Source organism: Leuciscus leuciscus (assembly GCF_965113295.1).
Source record: "Leuciscus leuciscus genome assembly, chromosome: 7".
NCBI lineage: Eukaryota > Metazoa > Chordata > Actinopteri > Cypriniformes > Leuciscidae > Leuciscus > Leuciscus leuciscus.
In genome coordinates, this window is record NC_138731.1 from 41,737,927 (window position 1) to 41,758,560 (window position 20,634).

A 20,634-nucleotide genomic window follows, 5' to 3' on the forward strand; every position below is an offset into this window, starting at 1 on the left:
ACCTCTAAGCGGGCCTATTTTATAACAGCCCACACAATGGAGCTGTCGTCAACATTCTGCACAATCCCATTTGAACAGCCTGCCACACACCCACGTGTTTTTATGAGGAACAATTAAATTGGCCGAAACCCAAGAGACAAAGCGGCCTGAGAAATCCCTGAATCCCCTCGGAAGACACTTGTATGGCTCTCTAGTGGCCGCTGGCTCACGCTCAATTCCCACTGCAGTCCGTGTACGAATCCTACTACTGGGAAGGGCTTGCTTCTTAATATTCAAGAGCCCAGCCTTCGCCATTGGACGGTAACAACAGAACGTTGGCACTATCTAATTAATATTCATAAGCCAGGAGCTCTCCATTGGAAGGTAGCTCACGAGCGTCAGCAAGAACTAATTAATATTCATGAGCGGAGCCTTGGCTGTAGTAGGATGGCTAGTTTGTGCGCTCGGCTGCACCATTGTTTCTTCTGTCGGCTCTGTCAGAGGTGTATCTGCGGCAGATGCCGGTTCTGCACGAATCCAGCTTTCAAATCTGCGTGATGAGTATGATTTCCTCTCGCGTGTAGAGTATATGATGAAAGAGGCGGCAGCGTGCGATCAACTGACATGAGATATATCAGTATGAATGGTAAGTCGCTCGTTTATTCTCTATTGTCAGGTTTGAATGGAAGCGATAACGGAGTGACGTGAACGGTCTGTTCCCATACGTTCATAAAGCGCGTTTAAAGGTGTGTTCTTCTTCTCTTACCGTTTCATCCATGGAATTAGATATCGGCATTCGATATCGATCGATATTATTTTTTGTCCGATTAGTTTTATGTTCGTGTTCCATAACCAATATGCATTACCTATTTGTATTTATTGTTTTATTTCTTATTTTTTTAACAAAATATAAAGTAAATAATTATGGAGATTTATAATGGACAATTATAAACACAGTGAAAATATAATAATATGTTTAATATTATTATTATCATCATCATCAATTATACTATTTTACACGTTTAAATAACAGATAGCCTACTTTTATTTTCAGCTATTGTGCAGGTCTATAAAGTTAGCTACTCGAAAATACAGTAAAAAAAAATCAATACAATGCATACAAAATGACTTGAATACACCTTTTCTGTGGCGAACATGTTTCAGTTTTCTTTTACGTTTTTTTTTAAATTATTTTTATTATTATTATTAAAGTATAAACTGTCATGGTAGAAATGTCGACCAATAATAAATAATGCTATCTTGTTTAAATGATGTTATTTATTAGCAGGCCTGGAATTAAAAAAAGATAACAAATTAAGATTGTGTCAGTGTGTGTGTGTGTGTGTGTGTGTGTGTGTGTGTGTGTGTGCGTGTGTGTGTGTGTGTGTATATATATATATATATATATATATATATATATATATATATATATATATATATATATATTATACACACACACACAGTGCAAATTCATAGTACATGCACACACAATGTATATATATGTGTGCATGCTTGAGGGAGCTGTATGCCAATAATGTGTGTGACCCTCTCACAACCCTGTTCTCCTGCCACTGAAAGTCAGTGAACCAGAGCGGCAGAGAGGAGGCAGGCTGCCATCGCATCTCTCCCTGAGAATGTGCAGCTGTGTCAGGCAGTGCTCTGCTTTCCCCCCTCCCCTGGGAACACTCCCTCCTCCAGTAATGAGGCAGCGTTCATAAAGGGTCTGCATCAGCCCACTCCACTGACAGAGCTGGAATGGCTGCTCTTACCCATTACTGGAAGAAGAAAAAAATAATAATAAGCAGAATGTTGGTTTTCCAAAAAATGTATACATTAAATTTGGGTTGCGGTCATGCTGAACTATTTTTTTCTCTGTACAATCATAACATTATTAAAGGTTTAAATGGAAAATGCAGAATTTTAATAAACCTTCATTTATTTATTTTATTTTTTCTGCAGAAAATTAAACCCGGTTCCATTCTGCATTTAAGGTAAGAGAATGGATTTTCTTTTTTGTCTGTTTTGTGAAATGGCTCTCAAAAGTGGTTTGTGATTACCTGTGTATTATTTGCTTGGTTAAAAATCAGCTGTGACAGTCATGCATCATCAATATGATAAGCTTATGCACATTTTGCAGAATGTTTCATCCAAAGCAGTTTAGGCCTATACATTTAACTGTTTTCCCTGGGAATCAAACCAATGACCTTGGCATCACAAGCACTATATGCTTTATCAACTGAGAACACAAAAGCTCCTGCATTGCTCTTCATTCCTGCAAATAGGACGTCAATACAAAGACAATATTGCTTGATTCATGAAATCAACCAATCTAGATGTTTTGATGTCTCTATAACTCAAGATTGAGCGTGCATTCATTACATTCAGCAGATTTGATGCTTATAATGCCTCTGCTCAGATTAATAATTGATGAGGGTCATCAGTCATTTGTGTTTCAGAAGAAATGCCCTCACGTCAGCATGAAGTCACAGTTTGCAATCCATTTTAGCTCCATGATGTGACACATTTTTAAGTGAAACAGAATACACTGGGGGAAAAAAATGGTGTGCACTGATTATTGGAGTATGTTTCACAAGAAAATACTATTTCAGTCTCTCTACCTCAAAATGTCACATTTAATTCAATGTGTTACTTGCTGTTTGCTTGTAATTAATTGTGCAATTTACTCGCAATTTCTAAGTGAAGATTGTTTCTATACAAATGTAAACAAATCTAGGGAGGTATTATTGGATCCTTTGTGCATTGATTGGATTGTGAAAAGTTTGACTTTAAAGGCAGCTCTGATTCACCCTCTGTCATGCATTGAATGCGCTGAATGAAATCCCGTCTGTTAGACTGATTGTTGGTCGTTCGTTCAGTAGAGGGAGTTTGTTGCTGGCTTGTAGTCTGCAGGGACACGCATGGCGTAACTGTGTGACACTTTAACTAATTAAAGCAGTGCGAGGTGGAGAATGTGTGATTGGGAGAAGATTGGTCCGTAGAGGCCAAGCTACGGATATTAGCAAGAGAGAGAGAGAGATAGAGAGAGAGAGAGCAAGAGAGAGAGAGAGCAAGAGAGAGAGAGAGAGAGAGAGAGAGCAAGAGAGAGAGAGAGAGAGAGAGCAAGAGAGAGAGAGAGAGAGAGAGAGAGCAAGAGAGAGAGAGAGAGAGAGAGAGAGAGAGAGAGAGAGAGAGAGAGAGAGAGAGAGAGAGAGAGAGAGAGAGAGAGAGCCACTGCAGCTTGTTATGAACTTCCTTTGTTGCAAATCCACCAGCTTCTTTTGACATCAGGAAGAGACCAGCTGAGAATGGCAGCGCTGCACAGCATGCACAAACAATTGTGTGTGTACGTCCTTGCAGAGGCCTCCGTCACATCTGTTGTTCTTAAAATAAACTAATTAGGGGTTTGCTAAGGCAAAGCATCACGATTACAATTGCTCATATTTCAATTATTTCAAGTAACTTCAAATCGTACTTGTTGAGGAAAGATGTGCCAGTACTTTTTCAAGTGATCAGATTTATGATTTTTGCTTGATGGATGACAAAACAAGACTTATATTAAAAGAGGGAACCAGGCCTATAAAAACTTGCCCTAGAAACCACCCAGAACACCCTAGCAACGTGCTAAAAACGCAACTGCATGGCAATGCCTTGGCAACCACCCAGGACACATTAGCATTGCAGTTGTGAGTTTTGCACAGATTTTTATTCAGAAAATCCAGTTAGAGTTTCCATAGACTCACCTTATATTATACTTTTGGCATTAGATAAAAAAAAAAAAAACTAAATGGGGAAAAATTCATTAGGGTTTTTTATTCCTTTGGGGACATTTCCTGAAAACTGCTAAATCTGTCCGCACAGTCTTACTATACATACAGGCTCACACAATGAAATGAAAAGAACACACACATATATCTTCAGGAATATATATCCAATACTAATATTGTGCACACATACTTAAAGAAATAGTTTCTCCCAAAATGAAAATGCTGTCATTACTCACATCTTGTCTTTCTGACCCCGTGTTATTTTCCGTGACGTTAGACAGAAAGTCCTATTAGAAGTTAGTAGTATTAGTTAGTAGTATAATAATAATAATAATAATAATAAAGATTGTTATGTGTTATATATCTAATGCATTCTTCTGAAGACATATGATAGCTTTATACGAAACAACATAACAAAATTCAATATTCAAAGGTCAATATTCACTGATCTTACCTCTGCCAAAGCTCCAGAAACTCTTTTATGGTCACTCATGAAAACCAATAGCAAACCAGGCCACATTTCATAAAGACCACTGCAAATAATCTTTTCGCTTTCCAGTTCAAATATCTAAACATCCTTTAAAAAAAGATTAATTTACTTGAGGGGTAAAATGTGCATGAGATATTAGACTTATTTTTAAAGAACTTCTTACAGTATTGACAATTTGTCTTAGGCCGTGTCCAAAATTTCATACTCTAGCATACTCTATTGCATAAATAAGTAGCTACTTATTTTGAAAAAATACTTTGCGAGCACTAAACATGTTTGGTAACACTTTACTTAAAGCCTTTATGTATAATCCATTATACGGTATGCATAATGTATGCTATAATGCATTATATATTTTCATAAATAATCGTTACCAAAGTTAAAAAGCCTTATAATATTTGCAATTCCTTGTCACATCAGAAATTGGATGTTTGTCATGTGTTTTAATGCTTCCTAAAGGTGTAACAATGAATAGATAAGAATTATAATATACTGTGTTTACAATTATTTATGAGACCAAACAATGCATTATAAGGTGCATTACAAGCCATAACTAATGCATTAAAATACTTTTACAATGCATTATGTAAAGGCTTTAAGTAAAGTGTTACCAAATGTGTGTAGAATGTAATCCGGACGTACTACATTTATCGTTTTGTCATTATCATGTGATCACTTCACCTTCATTCACAAATCCTCTCCCGTGGCCTCATGGGATAATAAAGTGTCCATAAGCACACTTCAGAATACTAGGTCATCCGGGGACTTTTTGCCTACTCTTCTATGAGTACTGTGAATTCAGACATGCTTCTTTAGTCACATATTGTTTTTCTCCTACTATATATAGGGCAGTATGCGATTTCAGACGCAGTCATAGTGTCTTATGCAGTTTGTCTTGTATTTTTGATGTCTGGAAAATACTGATTGATCAGTGAATAATGACTGACGTTCAATCCAATACCGTATCTCTTTTTGTGTTTCCGGGAAGATAGAAAACGATACAGGTCGCAATGACACGAGGCTGTGTAAATGTTGGCAGTTCCCATGTTTTTGGGTGAACTATTGCTTTAATCACGACTCCAGCATAGAAAAGCAGCAAAGCTGAGCGTACGAGCCAGCTCTCTTGCCTACACACCTTTCAGATGTTCCCAGATCATGATCTAAGAGGCTCTGTGTTCACACCACTCTTGACTGCATCTGTTTATCCTTTCAAATCTTCCCCATGGGAACATGATTTAATTACTCTATATGACACACTCAAAGGACACGGCAACATTTACAGAATGGATTTCCAGTCTGCTAGGAGGGGCTGATTAAGCTGGGTCATTTGAATAACTAAATCTTCCATGCATGTATCTAACCCGTGCACAGATGGCAATGCTGCCAGAGCGCTGAATCCCGCACATTAAAGATTCACTGGAAAGGTGGCATGCCGTTTTCCCTGATAACAGCCCAGCGCTCTGTCTCTCTCCACATGACGTCTTCACACATGCACTTACGCGCATGCAGCCAAATCAATTTGCTTCCCTTTTGTATAGGAATGGCTAAAATTTGCATGTGCATATAAATGTGACCGAGCGATCTATTCACGTGGACTTGTACAACACCTTGTAAAAGGTTGGGGAAACATCGTGCCTTGGTGGAAGAGGAAAACCAGCGGCTGGTGGACAGACAGAAGCATCGGTTTGATCGATGAACGTGCTCTGTGCTATAACATGCATGCACGCCTTCAGGAAAAAAAAAATGAAAAGGGAATAAAAAAACAGAAAGCGAAAGAAAGAACACCGTAATCTGTTTCTGATATACAGAGCAAACGCAATGGGGAGAAACAAAGCCGTTTCCAGCCTGCTGGATAGAGCAATATTGTGGTAGTGAAGCGAAACATACAGGGTGGTTACTACACCCTGCACCCTCAGTTCTGGGCCGTGTTTTTATAGGCACGGGTCCATGCTTACATTTCGGTCTCTGATACGTGAATTCTTTCAGATGCATGGTGCACTCTGCCCTGGCTAACTTTCATTAGAAACATTCAGGACTGGGCCTGTTGGGCCAGTAGTTCAGATTTGTACTGGCCCAGTAAATACAATCACAATTAAGAACAATCCTTAGGCCGGAAACTTATTCTGTGCAAGTATGTGAACAAAAACACTTACATGAACCTGAATATTCATCGTTATGCGTTGCCATATAGAGTGCATTAGCTTAAACTGTCTGTGTCAATGGCCAATTTTCTCAGGTCAACTATAACTACTGTCATTGTGGAGCAACAGACAAAAAATAACTTAAATCTTAGAAACGGTTTTAGCTATCTGAATAATAACATATACGTATTATTGGTGCATACATTTAAGTGTATCCAGTGCCGGTCCTATAGACTTCTGGGGGCCCTAAGCAAAACTTTTAAGGGCTCCTGTCAGTGCATTTATAAAAAATAAATAAAAAAAATGACCCCTTAATCTGTTCTTTCAGAGCAGTTTCACTGTCAACAAACAACATTGAATTACAAACAATGGGACAAAGTAAAAAAGATACAAATAATAATAAAAAATGTTAGCCCAGTCAAATAAAAGCCTAAACTGAATAAAGCAATCAAATGTAAAAAAAAAAAAAAAAAAAAAAAAAAACTTTACCGAATGAATCAAATATACATTGCTTCTTATTAAAGTTACTAAAGTTATTCAGTGAAAAGCAGTGAATTATTCTCTTGTTTTCTTTTGTTGTTTGATTAACATTAAATGACAGAGAGAGCAGGAGGTTTATTAGGCTGCTGTCACTTTAATACACAGATCGTATACTGACTAATTACTTAACTGAATGCGTTTAAGTGAAAACTCCCCAAGACGAACATTCTGACATATTTTTGTGTGTAGCCCAAAATAGCCTATACTTATCCATGTTTCACTCCATCTTGGAGCGCGCACACAGAAAGCTGCTTTCGCAACTCAATATACGCTTTTAACTTGGTATCAATCAAGTCCGGCATGAGACTGTATATTACGACGGTCACATTACATGATTTGATTTGGAAGTTACGTAGGAACGGCAACAGCGCACCACTTTGAATGCAGCATCTTGTTTTCATAATTGTTGGAAACCAAAATCAAAAACGAAACTAAAATGATATTAATCACACAGCCTTAGGCATTAAATCATCTTTGAGAGCAATGGGGCCCCCTGGTGGTTCGGGGGCCCGAGCCTTACGCAACTTGCGTACTTAGCATTGGCTTGCTCAGTTGGGGATATTTTGGGGATATTTAATTTAATTTTATCAATCAATAAATTCCTCTTGAAACAAACTTTGTTGTATTATTTAAATGTAATACTGTGAAGCTGCTTTGATACAATCTGTATTGTGAAAAGCGCTATACAAATAAACTTGACTTGACTTGACTTGACTTGACTTAGCATATAGGGAGGACCGGCACTGAGCATATACCTCAACATGGTGAGTTCACCAAGAGCAACATGTTCCTGGATCAACATTCCAATCAACCAATCAGATTTAAGAGACAAGTTTACAGTTTATGTCAAGTTTAGGCTTACAACCAGGGTTGGGTGCTTCTACATCAGTGTTATTCACCTGTCATTTCCCTCTGATTTTAGGGATAACTAATGGGTAGGGTTAGGTTTAGGGGTAGGGATAGGGTTAGTACATTTTAGGACAGGAATGTTGTTCCAGGATCAACAAAATGTGCCACCTCAACACAACAGTATGTGCAACAGGACTCCGTGCTCGCATTGCATTGCCATTCTTGTTTTTGTACTTGTGTCGAGTACGTTCTCACTGCAAAAACACTGTAACGTACAACTCATGGCTTATTGCTTATTTGAGGTTAAGTGGGACATTGAAAAGTGTCATTGGCATGCGTAAGTCATTCCTTTATACACTGAGCGTACATTTAAATATACAAATAGAGTAGTCTGTCTTTATAAACTATAAATTGCCCTTCTCAATTTATTTAATAGTGCCGTCAGTTAAACTGAGATGTTCATTCAGTCAGTAGAAGCTTTTTTGTTGGTGACAGAAAGACTCTTAGAGATCAATTAGAGACGAGCAGTGTTTGATGCGTCTCATCAGTGCTCGGCAGTCGGACTCTCTCTCTCTCTCTCTCTCATATTCGGAGATTTAGCCATGACCGGTTGCCATGACGCCTGTATGGAATGTTCAGTCCGTCTTGCCTATTATGAGTCTAGAGGAAAGCGCATGGGCTTTTTTCTGAGCGAGCATCGCACAATTAAATGGCATATAGAGCAAACACGCACACAGACACAAATGAAATGCTGGATAATATCTCGCCTTGACCTGCTGGTCTTCCATTTCCCATGCAGAAAATTGTTTGATGCTTTCTTATAGTGTGTTTGACTTCCGCGTGATGTAGCATGCAGGTTACTATAGCCTCGTGCATTTCACTGTCAGCACACATGCACATCAGCGCAGGTTTCCATGAAGCATTGCTGTTGCTTATATTAAACTTTGGCATGTAACTTGTCTTGCATTGTTTGTGTCACAGACATGGATTGTTGCTGCCTATTACTTCCTTATAAAACACCTTGGCTGTGTCCGATATCGCCCTTTATAACCATAAATAGGGCACTATTGGAGGGAACAGCCATTTGTAGTGGTGTCCGAAACCATTGTGGATGTTATTGAGTGCACTCATTCAATCCCACAATGCACTAAAAATAACGAGTGTACAACCGATGTACGGCTAGAGAATACCCATAATGCACTGTGAGAGTCGCGCACCGAATGAATTCCCGCGTCTGACCAGAAGTTAGTCCATACATATATTTTCCAAACCACTGGTCCAATGTGGCTACAGTGTAATATCATACAGGCATACATCCATTTTTACTTGATTAATAAATACATAGTTTCCATGACAGAGTTCAAGATAAATCTTTTCATCTTGCCAGTTTGATAAGTTTCAAATAATTATTAATCAGCAAGCACAAATTATGCAAAAGCAGAAGCCCTTCCGGCACACTTAGTGTCTGAATTAACTCGTTTTCATTCACTCCTTCAAGTGGACTATATTAGTGGAGTAATGTACGGAATAGTGAATGAGGGCATAAGGGGTGATTTCAATAACTTAAAGAACCAATATAAAATGATTCAATCTAATTTAAATTAAAAATAAAAATAAACATAAAACATATTTTTATCCTTTTTAAAAACAAATTAGTGGCATTAGGACATTAGGACTAATCAGATTAGCTAAGCAAATGCAGAAGAAATAGACAACAACCTAACAACCACCCAGAAACCTCATAGCAACACCCTGGCAACCATCCAGAACACCTTAGCTATGCCGTCTGAAAATGTGAACTCTAGTTAATTATACTGCAGTGAGATCCTGCGGTAACAGAACTCAGGGTTTATTATAAACAGGAAGTTAGAGAGTCCCGTCACCTCTCGATCTGCATAGAGTTAATTACAGCTCTCTAAATAACATCATTGAAATTCGATGGAGCAGCATTGAGGGCCATCATGATTAAAGGTGTGACATGTATCTCAACGTCTGGAAGGCCGTCCCAGGGGATGTCACAACACACGCTGCCTTTTGTTTTCAAGCATAAAAGAGATGCATTAATAAATCTTACGCTGCCTTTTAATTATCATACTTCTGATTTCAAAAACCAGCCTGGTCAGGGTTTCATAGCACATGCCCTAATTGCTAAGTGAAATATGAAATAACAGCTATCATTGTGTTATGAATAACCTGATGCTAATTGTAATATATATATATATACACTGTGTATACTCACACATATGAATAAAATAAAAAATATGAATATATATGAAGAGAAGAGTGAAGAGTGATTTCAGAGTGAACTGAAATTTTCTTCTAGAATGATCATTTTTATGAAGCTCGTATATTTAAGTTCAGTAATTTCACTTAAATGGCAATGAAAATTACCTATGAATTGTCATTTAAGTGAAATTACTGAACTCTTCATATATATATTATATATTTTTTCAGGAAGATTTACATAGTAACTTGTTGAAAATATTAGAAATTGCACAAATATGAAAATAAAATGAAACTGTCTTCTCAAAGCACATTAGTCTTGCTGACAGACATAACAGAGTGCTGTGAATTCAGTCAGGACCACTATCGTCAAGGATGATTGACAATTAGCATAAAGTTTGGATTGGCGGTATGGTTCTGTTCTGGGCAAAAACAAAAACCCTAGCATGAATAAGAGCAGGGAGAGCAGCAATAACCCCCCTCAGGGTAAACAGAACAGAACCAACATGAATGTATTGCAGATATCATAAATTCAAGATTTTAAAGTACAACATAATTCGAGAATTTATTCTGATTCAAGGGGAATCATGCCAAATCCTGACTGACGAGAGGAGCTGGGGATGGAGGAGGGTAATCGCTCCTGAGAAACACGATATCTGCTGATAATACTGAAGGAGCTTATACATGTATACAGTGATAGGCGTCGTATTCCTATAGGTAGACGTGGATCAGCTGATCGCGCTTGACTAACGTGACCAGCAGAACTGACGCTACGCTTGATATACATGACACACTGCTTAATTAAATTACAGCCCTTTGTGGTTTAATAATCAATTTTAATTGTGCAGTTCTAATGATCAGAATGTGAAATTACTTTAGTATGTCTTTATTTGTGTACTAACTCAATGCTACCCAACATACATGCTGGCTGTAAAAAGCAAAGAGTGAGAGAGAAATGGAAGAAGAGAGATGAAAAAGAGAGGATAATTGATCCAACAAATGCTTTGAAGTTTATGACATTGTCAATGTTATTTTCAAGGATGGATGGATGGATGGATAGTTAGCCAGAGATTAGATAGATAGATAGATAGATAGATAGATAGATAGATAGATAGATAGATAGATAGATAGATAGATAGATAGATAGATAGATAGATAGATAGATAGATAGATAGATAGATAGATAGATAGATAGATAGATAGATAGATAGATAGATTATACCACTACTGCAGACAGAGTGAACGTCCTCTTAAAGAAGAATTATTCTCAACGGATAGAAGAATGATGTATCCTCACTCAACCCAGTGCTGATGCACAGACACACAGATATAGACAGAGAGGAACACTGGCAGTCTGGATCTGTCCTAAACATCAGCGCTAAACCATAAACTGTGATGCAGTGAAGACAGTTGTAACAACTCTTTGCTAACAACTGATGGCTAATTATGATTTATAACAAATTATCTGCCAGTTTTAACATCACTGGCACATCAGTCCAGCTATGGCAGACAGCGCCAATTAGCATATTAGTCATTCATATCTGATGGACTGACTGTTGCAGCTTGGTTGTCACTAGCGCAGATATTACCATATGGCATCTGTCTTGCTGTACAGTTTTTCCACTCATATTAAAATTGGTTTCCATAGTGATTGGTGCAGGTTGGGGGCAGACAAAATCTATCTAGCCTGTCTATCTATCTATCTATCTATCTATCTATCTATCTATCTATCTATCTATCTATCTATCTATCTATCTATCTATCTATCTATCTATCTATCTATCTATCTATCTATCTATCTGTCTGTCTGTCTGTCTGTCTGTCTGTCTGTCTGACCATCCTTATCTATCTATCCATCCATCCATCCATCCATCCATCTATCTATGTCTGACCATCCATCCATATCTATCTATCTATCTATCTATCTATCTATCTATCTATCTATCTGACCATCCTTATCTATCTATCTATCTATCTATCCATCCATCCATCCATCCATGTCTGACCATCCATATCTATCTATCTATCTATCTATCTATCTATCTATCTATCTATCTATCTATCTATCTATCTATCTATCTATCTATCTATGTCTGACCATCCGTATCTATCTTTCTATCTATCTATCTATCTATCTATCTATCTATCTGACCATCCGTATCTATCTATCTATCTATCTATCTATCTATCTATCTATCTATATATCTCTCTGACCATCCTTATCTATCTATCTATCTATCTATCTATCTATCTATCTATCTATCTATCTATCTATCTATCTGACCATCCTTATCTATCTATCTATCTATCTATCTATCTATCTATCTATCTATCTATCTATCTATCTATCTATATATCTATCTATCTCTCTGACCATCCTTATCTATCTATCTATCTATCTATCTATCTGACCATCCGTATCTATCTATCTATCTATCTATCTATCTATCTATATATCTCTCTGACCATCCTTATCTATCTATCTATCTATCTATCTATCTATCTATCTATCTATCTATCTATCTATCTATCTGACCATCCTTATCTATCTATCTATCTATATATCTATCTATCTCTCTGACCATCCTTATCTATCTATCTATCTATCTATCTATCTATCTATCTATCTATGTCTGACCATCCGTATCTATCTATCCATCCATCCATCCATCCATCCATCCATTTTACTTTTTTCAAATTGCCACCTAAATTAAAATTCAATACAACACAGATAATGCAAGTTTTAAGTTCCCACAACAAGTAAGCAAGCAAATAAATAAACAACAGCTTCAAAAGAAAATCCACAATTAAACGTCTGGAAAGCAATGAAACACTGTGCGTGTCTCTCACGGGATCATCCGGTGAGGTAATGGCTTGAAATGGTTGTGATGTTTGACAGAATCGGGTTGCAGGCATAAACACAGCCACCACTAGAAAGGGAACGTCATTACGCTCATCACTCTAAATGCCACATCTCTATTCACTCGGAGGGAGCCAGGCAACAGCGCATCTGCCTAATATCCCAGATAAGAAACTGCTGCCGTAACAGTTCTAATTAATATTGAGCAGTTCCCTCATGAGTAAATCTTCCTTTGAGCGCTTTTCTGTGGTAAACAATGAAGCGGGCTTGTTGATGATCAGCTGTCCGGAAACTCTGACTGGTCGGGTTGTTCAGTTCTCTGGCATGAATGACGGTCTAGTCATCTTCGTGTGACACACGCTCACTGTCTCAACCCACACAGACACCCGTCTAATTTTAGACCGCGCGCACTCTGTCTGTGAGGGAGCTGCCAATCAGCGAAGAAGCCTCCGTTACAGCTCTTACAACACAGATGCGGAATAGTAATTGTGTGGCGTGTGGTATAACATATGTGGTAGACTCATGGGAGTTATTATCTTACCAATGGAATTGTCAGCTTGCGAATCAAGTATTAGAACCGATTCACATTGCACATTCACTGACCTTTCATCTTCTGTAGAGATGGACAGACAGGCTGCGTCTGAAATCGCATACAATTCAACATCTACTAGTAGGCAAAAAACAGTATGTGGCAAAAGAAGTATGTCTGAATTCACAGTACTCATAAAAGAGTAGGCAAAGTCCCCGGATGACTTACTACTTCTGGCGAGATCCTGAAGTGTGCTTATGATGGACACTTTACTCTCCCATGAGGCCACGGGAGAGGATTTGTGAATGAAGGTGAAGTGACGCTGGTAGGTCACGTGATACTGACAACATGGCGAATGTAGTTGTCCGGATTACATTCATACTACACACACTCATACTAGAACATACTTGTTTAGCGGTCATGAATCAATTACCTATTCAAAATAAAATACTACTCAAAAGTGTATGCGATTTCGGACGCAGCCATGGCCTATCATTTTTGTGTCCAATAAAGGATATGCAGATCCGAATATAGTTCTTTTGTGCTTTTTGACACAATAATAGCCTATATAAACAACTCATGAGTCATTACTAACTATTTAAACCACTCATGAGTCATCACTAACTATTTAAACCACTCATGAGTCATCACTAACTATTTAAACCACTCGAGTCATCACTATTTAAACCACTCATGAGTCATCAATAACCTGTGAAGGCAAGCAACCTGCTTTATGAGACTAATATTGCGTTGAGTTAAAAAAAAAGATGAATTAATGCAAGCAACACATTCAGTTATTTAGTTACTTTTCTTTTGAACAATGTTGTTTCCTGTTACATTGTTGTGTGCTATTTTTAAAGACTCATTAAATGGCGTAAAACTGGATATTTAACAACCAATAACCTTTGAAGTGGACATTTTTTATATATCGGTCAAAATGCATATGTTTTTTTTATTTTATGTAAATGTTAGAAAAGACTTATATGGAAGCTTATGGAAGCCGCCACATAAAAATAAATAAATATGGTAATTGCTTTTTATCTCAGAATTGCGTGATATAAAGTTGCAGTTGCGACTTATAAAGTCAGAGCTGCAAGATAAAAAATAAGTTTTATCACGCAATTCTGACTTTATATCACGCAATTCTGACTTTATTTCTCGCAATTACGACTTTATATCACAATTCTGACTTTATATCACAATTCTGACTTTATATCATTCAATTCTGACTTTATATCATTCAATTCTGACTTTATATCACGCAATTCGGACTTTATATCACACAATTCACAATTGTCATTTCAGTTAGCTTTTATTTAATTTTACTACTTCAACTTAATAGTTTTAGTTTTGGTTAACGATAACAACACTGGTCTGAGGTGGTCAATGGCTGTTCAACTTCACACAACAACGAAATATGTTTGTCAGTCCTAAATGTGCTAAATATAGTTACGAGAAAACCATGAGAGTGAAATAATAAGAGTGAAACCATTCTATAATCAAACTAACTATATGTGTAGTGTTCTCGGCATTAAAAGGTTTGAATACACCTCTCTAATTTTGCTTGGGTTTTTCTTTTGAAGGGAGACAAAACAAAATGTTAGTGTTTCTGTGCGTCATGAATGGGAACATTTCTTTTGTTCCACAGACATAAACAAGAGTTGCTTGATAGATCCTTCCAGACATCACACTGAAGCATTTTACATATGAAAATACCAGAAGATCTATTCAAGAAAGTGAATGAATAATGAGACTGCGTGTGTGTGTGTGTGTGTGTGTGTGTGTGTGTGTGTGTGTGTGTGTGTGTGTGTGTGTGTGTGTGTGTGGTGTGTGTGTGTACCCCCGACACCCTCAGCCTCCCAGCGCTTGTATTAAAGATGAAAGCATCGCTTCTTTGCAAGGTTCTGTGCATCTCTGTCTGTCAGAGAGCTCGGCTTCCTCCTACTTTTTTCGGTGGCATGGGGGAAATACTGACATAAATAAAATATAGTTTAATGAATAATTCAGGTGTGCATTGTGATTGACATGAGGGTGAAAGTACCTGATTATGCCACAGACGTACGTGATTGGAATGAGCTCTCGAGCAGAGCAGATCAACAGAGCTGCAAAGTTCAAACTCCTTCTCTGCATCTCTGTGAGATCGAATTACAGCCCGAGTGAGGAAATCAGACCTGCCCTGAGTTTGTGTACATTTCCAATCAGTTCCTTCCTTTCACTCTTCTGCCATTTTCAGCATGTGGAAAATGTGCTTATTGAATTTGGCCTGTCTAGACTAGTGGATCTCAACCTTTTGTAAGTACTGGACTCCCATCATCCTTCAGATCTTCAAGGATGAAGGTGCTTCATACATTTCACTTCCCAGCAGTGTCTGAAAAATAAATAAATAAATAAATAGGGTATATGAGTATAGATAACATGGTCAGTCATTATCAAAAATAAATTGATTAAATAACGCTTATTTCAGCATCATTCTGGAATGTTCAACCTATAGTCTGAATGTCTGAAATGGATTGCTTCATATACAGTATTTAAACCATTCGATTTCTTAAAAAAAAAAAAAAAAAATACAGATCTTACCTCACAATCTAATATCCAGTTATTTTGTTGATCTCTTAATGTTGTCATGAAATCAAAATTGGAGTTTTGAAACTTGCAGTTCAGGTCATCTGCTAACATTTTGCTAAAGGGTGACAAAACAAACTTATTAGCATGCAAAAATGCAAATCACACAATATTTTTCTTTCAGGAAAACAGACCAAAATATTGCATGACATCATCTTGCACTCATATGCAGGTTTTAGTCCAATCAAAAAAGTGACTAGACTTTCAAAATGTCCTGTAACTTCTTGCACTGAAAAAAAAGAAGGAAAAAAAGAGCAAAATTTACTTAATTTTTATTTCACAAGTTTTTACACACACTTTTTAAAGTAGATTTAACAGGTGTGAAATGAAGGGATTTTCACGTTGATGCAACAGAACCTTTCAGTGAACAGTTCTTAAAAGAACCATTTTCTTCTTGGTATGAAGAACATTATAACAATCTAAAGAACCTTTTTACACTATAAAGAACCTTTTGTTCATTGGAAAGGTTCTGTGGATGTTAAAGGTCTGTAAACCTTAATGCTCAGAATAATTACTTGGTTTGAGGGTAAACTTAAATTTAACAAATGAGTTCAATCAAATTAACTTTTATGAGTATTTAGAACTTTCTTTTTCTTTTGAGTTCACCAAACTGACACATCTTAAGTAATCTGAATTCTTTCTTTGTTTTGAATTTATTTTATTTTTTTTTTGAAAAACTTATATGAAACAGAATGTGTGCTGGGATTTCTATTTCCCAGCATGCTTTGTCATGACACTCGAAAGGGAGAGAAAATACTAAAATGAAGTGTTATATAATGTTTTTTGAGCAAAATAGTGTTAAGTGGGAGATTTAGGAGTGTGTAATGTTTTGCTATTTCGGTTATGTGGGATTTTCTTTTCTCTCTTTTTTTTGGGGGGGGGGGGGGGGGGGGGGGGTATGGTGACGTATGAGAACAGGTATCAGTTAATTGCTCTGCTCTGCTCAGCAATTGCTATGCTATAATGCTATCAAAGCATTGTGTTAACAATTAGGAATTTCGCATTTGCTGAATTAGCTAGTTAAAGCTAGCCAAGTTTCCACAACTAAAAATATTTAAGTTGAGATTACATGATCATTTTAAGTTAAATGTATAAATTAGCTTACTTATTTTTCAAGTTAAGAGCAATTAAAATGTACAAGTACAACATAAAAATCTGCCAGCACTGCTTACTTAAACTGTGAATTACTTAACTTAAAATTTAATTACCTCAAATTTGTTTGAGTTTTGCCAACTTATTCGGGAACCATCAATGCCAGTATGAACAGTGAACCCTGTTAAAATTGAAGAATTTGGAGATGTAAAACAACGAATGTAAAACAACGATTTTTTTTATATGATATTAAAAACCAACAAAATTCACCTAACAAACCAATACAAACTTGTAGATATGAAATTAGTACGTTTAAATCACACAATACGGCAACATTGGACATAAACCTGCACAATGCCATTTTACAGGCTCTTTCAAATGAGCACACTGGCTTATAGCAACAGAATTTAACACAGAAAATAACGAGTTCAAGCACAGATCCTGGATCAGACTCCATATGCTCGCCATTTTGGTTCAGAGCTTCAGTTTGCACATGCAGACTGATGGAAGAACAGTGTGTTTTTCCAGCGTTGTTCTGGTGAGGATGAGAAGATCAATGCGAGTTGCAGCAGTCTGCTCCGTGTGCGGGGTACTGAACACCAGCCAGATATGTCTTCCTCCGTTCGAGTGTGTGTGTGTGTGTGTGTGTGTGTGTGTGGATGTCTACTGCCTCGGGCAACAGCAAGTTAACAAATGTACAAAGAGGGAATGAAGCCTCATTTCCATAAAGCACCAAATGTAGTAGAGCGTCTATTTAAATGGGCTCCTTTGTTTCTAATTGTGTTCTGCTTTCTTGCTTGTTGTCCTCCAAAAAACTCTCAAGTCCACCACAAACGGAGACTCACTTTGTCTCTTCAAGAAAGCATCTGTGTTTTTACAGTTTAGTCAGTAAACCATCTTTTAACGGCAGCTGCTCAACCCAAAGGATCTTCACAACCCAAAAATCAAGTCTTGCATCAGTGTGCATTATTTGGGATTGCACTATTATAGGTCTCTGAATCACTGATTCTTCAAAGCAAATGGATCTAAAGACATAATAACGCAATAGTCAGTGCAGTAAAATAGGGAAATAGACTGTAAGTATCACAAGAGTTTAGTTTATGTCCCATTATATTGCGTATCAAATGTGTTGTGTATATCATTTTAACTATGCACCAAATTTACTATGTCATAATGGCATATGCTCTGTTGAATCTATGTGCATTGAATTGATTTAGCCTTTAAAGCATCTCACTATATGAATCTTTTCCCTCCACGTTACTACTGTATAAGAGAGTGTGTCATGTTTGAACAAAGGTTAATAAATGCCAGTCACACCATATGATTCATCACGCTAAGTCTACTCGTTGCATTAGCTAGGCCACGTCACTGCCGCTAAATTCGATTTTCGATTCACCTTTTAATGCTTAATCCTGTTCTTTACACACACAGTTCAATCATTTACGGGAGTGATCACTGCCACCAAACACCGCTGTCGTGCAAGTGAACGGCCAGAATGCATTAAAAGTTTTCTGTTTTCAGTTAAAACGGTGTTGTGTAAGTTAATTAATAAATTAATAACTAATGATTTTTACAACGGAAGTGAATCAATCAAAAAACGTACTTAAGCTGGACAATAACTTTATCCTAGAGCTGCTGTAAAACCAAAACTATCTCTTGTTACTTTAACTTCCTGTTATCACTGTAAAGCTGCTTTGAAATAATATGAATTGTTAAAAGCGCTATATAAATGAAGGTGACTTGACTTCTACAACCAAATAAACTTCTGAAAAATTCAGGTAGTGACAACCGCATTTGCAGAAATTCCACACAGTGTATACGGAATTTAACTGAACAACTAGTTGATAATGACATATTTAAGCTCATATCAGAGTTGTGTCTCTTCTTTTTTAATGTGCGGTGCAAGAAATCACTGTGAACGAGGTACGTTTTCACTCATTAGTGTTGCCAGATCTTGCAAAAAACAAACAAAAAAAACAGCAATATTGTGACTTGCACCTGACTACTTTATTAAGTTCATAAAATGGATCGCTGAAAAAAAAAAGAAAAAAAGAAAAGACTAATTTATTTATTTATTTTATTTTTATTGGTGCCTATTTGAGGAATATTAAGAGACATGTGAAAGTGTAAGTGACGATGTTAAGAATATTTGCATTGTAACAAACACACAAAACAAATAAATAAATAAGTTTAAAATTAAATCAACAAATTAAAGGTGCAACTCTAAAAAATGCTGGGTTGTTTTAACCCAATTTTGGGTCAAATATGGACAAACCCAAACGTTGGATTAAAAATGTTATTAAAAAAATTAACCCAATGGCTGGGTTTGTCCATATTTGACCCAAAGTTGGGTTGAAACAACCCAGTATTTTACCCAAGATGTATAAATATGTTTGATATTAACATTGTTTTTGCTTTATTTGTTTATGGCATTACAATAATTAGAATTTCATGGATTTTTGGTTACAAGAATTGTAAAAAAAATAATATCCCAACGCAAAATATGTCTTAATGGTGTTAAAAATAGGCCTTTTCATTTTCTTACATATAATATAATACTTTTAAAAGTGACAGTAAAGACATTTATAATGTTACAAAATTATATTTCAACTACATTTTGTTCTTTTGAACTTTCTATTCAGTTTACGATTACATTTGAAAATGTATTATAATATAAAACAGTTCTTTTAAATTGTAATAATGTTTTCACTTTTTTTTTTTTTTACCAAATAAATGATCTTCTCGGTGAGCAGAAGGAACTTCTTTCAAAAACATCTTACAGATTTTGTATTAGAATATAATACACAATACACACATGAAATACTCATTTTATATTTCACCTCAAAAACAAAAAAAAGATTATATATACAGTACGCATTTGTTTTTGAGGTGAAATACGACCCATACATGACAGGTTTTATAATCAGTAATGCCGTTCCAAGTTGAGAGCATCGATTTGCATTTTATACAAAGTGTCTAATTCTGATTTATGTTTATTCAGAGTTTGTAGTAAATCTAAACACATTCCAAGAACTGAAATTAAATTTCAGGACACCTCTTTAATTTAAACCGATCTCTTTGCATAGACAACAAGGGTCCCTCAGGGACACCACGGTAAACATCACTGTATAATCCACAGTATAACAGCAGCGCCTCGAGTGCGTCTGCTTTATGAATGCTGCACGTGACCTTTTACAAGCATATTCTTCTTCTTTTGGCATTTTCATGCTGTGGATTCGGAGGCCTGTGACTCTTCCTAACATCAGTGTGGAGTATGGAATATATCAAGGCTGCGTTTATGTTTACTTAGCCACACACATCGGCAGAATGACATCAGCTTCAGATATATAATTATTCCAGGCTACAGTTCCTGTCTGTGGGGCTTCAGATGAGCCCGGCGCTCTCAAGGTTGCTCTTTACGGCTCAGCGTCACACATGATTTATAAGGTTAAACACAACCTTTGCAGTGTTTTGGGGAAGGCTACGAGCTCTTCTCATAATTTACAGTTAAACTAACAGTCAAGATGCCCTTTTAATAAAAGGTA

The 20,634-nt window shown here is 36.7% G+C and overlaps 1 protein-coding gene across 1 annotated transcript in view; it reads left to right on the forward strand.

Moving 5' to 3' along the window:
* The first annotated feature begins 467 nt into the window (after positions 1-467).
* csrnp3 (cysteine-serine-rich nuclear protein 3) overlaps positions 468-20,634 on the forward strand; it is a 264,623-nt gene continuing 244,456 nt past the window's right edge. The window contains exons 1-2 of the mRNA XM_082174694.1: positions 468-625; positions 1,939-1,970. Of these exons, the coding sequence (XP_082030820.1) occupies positions 623-625; positions 1,939-1,970 (35 nt within the window). The 5' untranslated portion in view covers positions 468-622. The remainder of the gene's footprint in view (positions 626-1,938; positions 1,971-20,634) is intronic.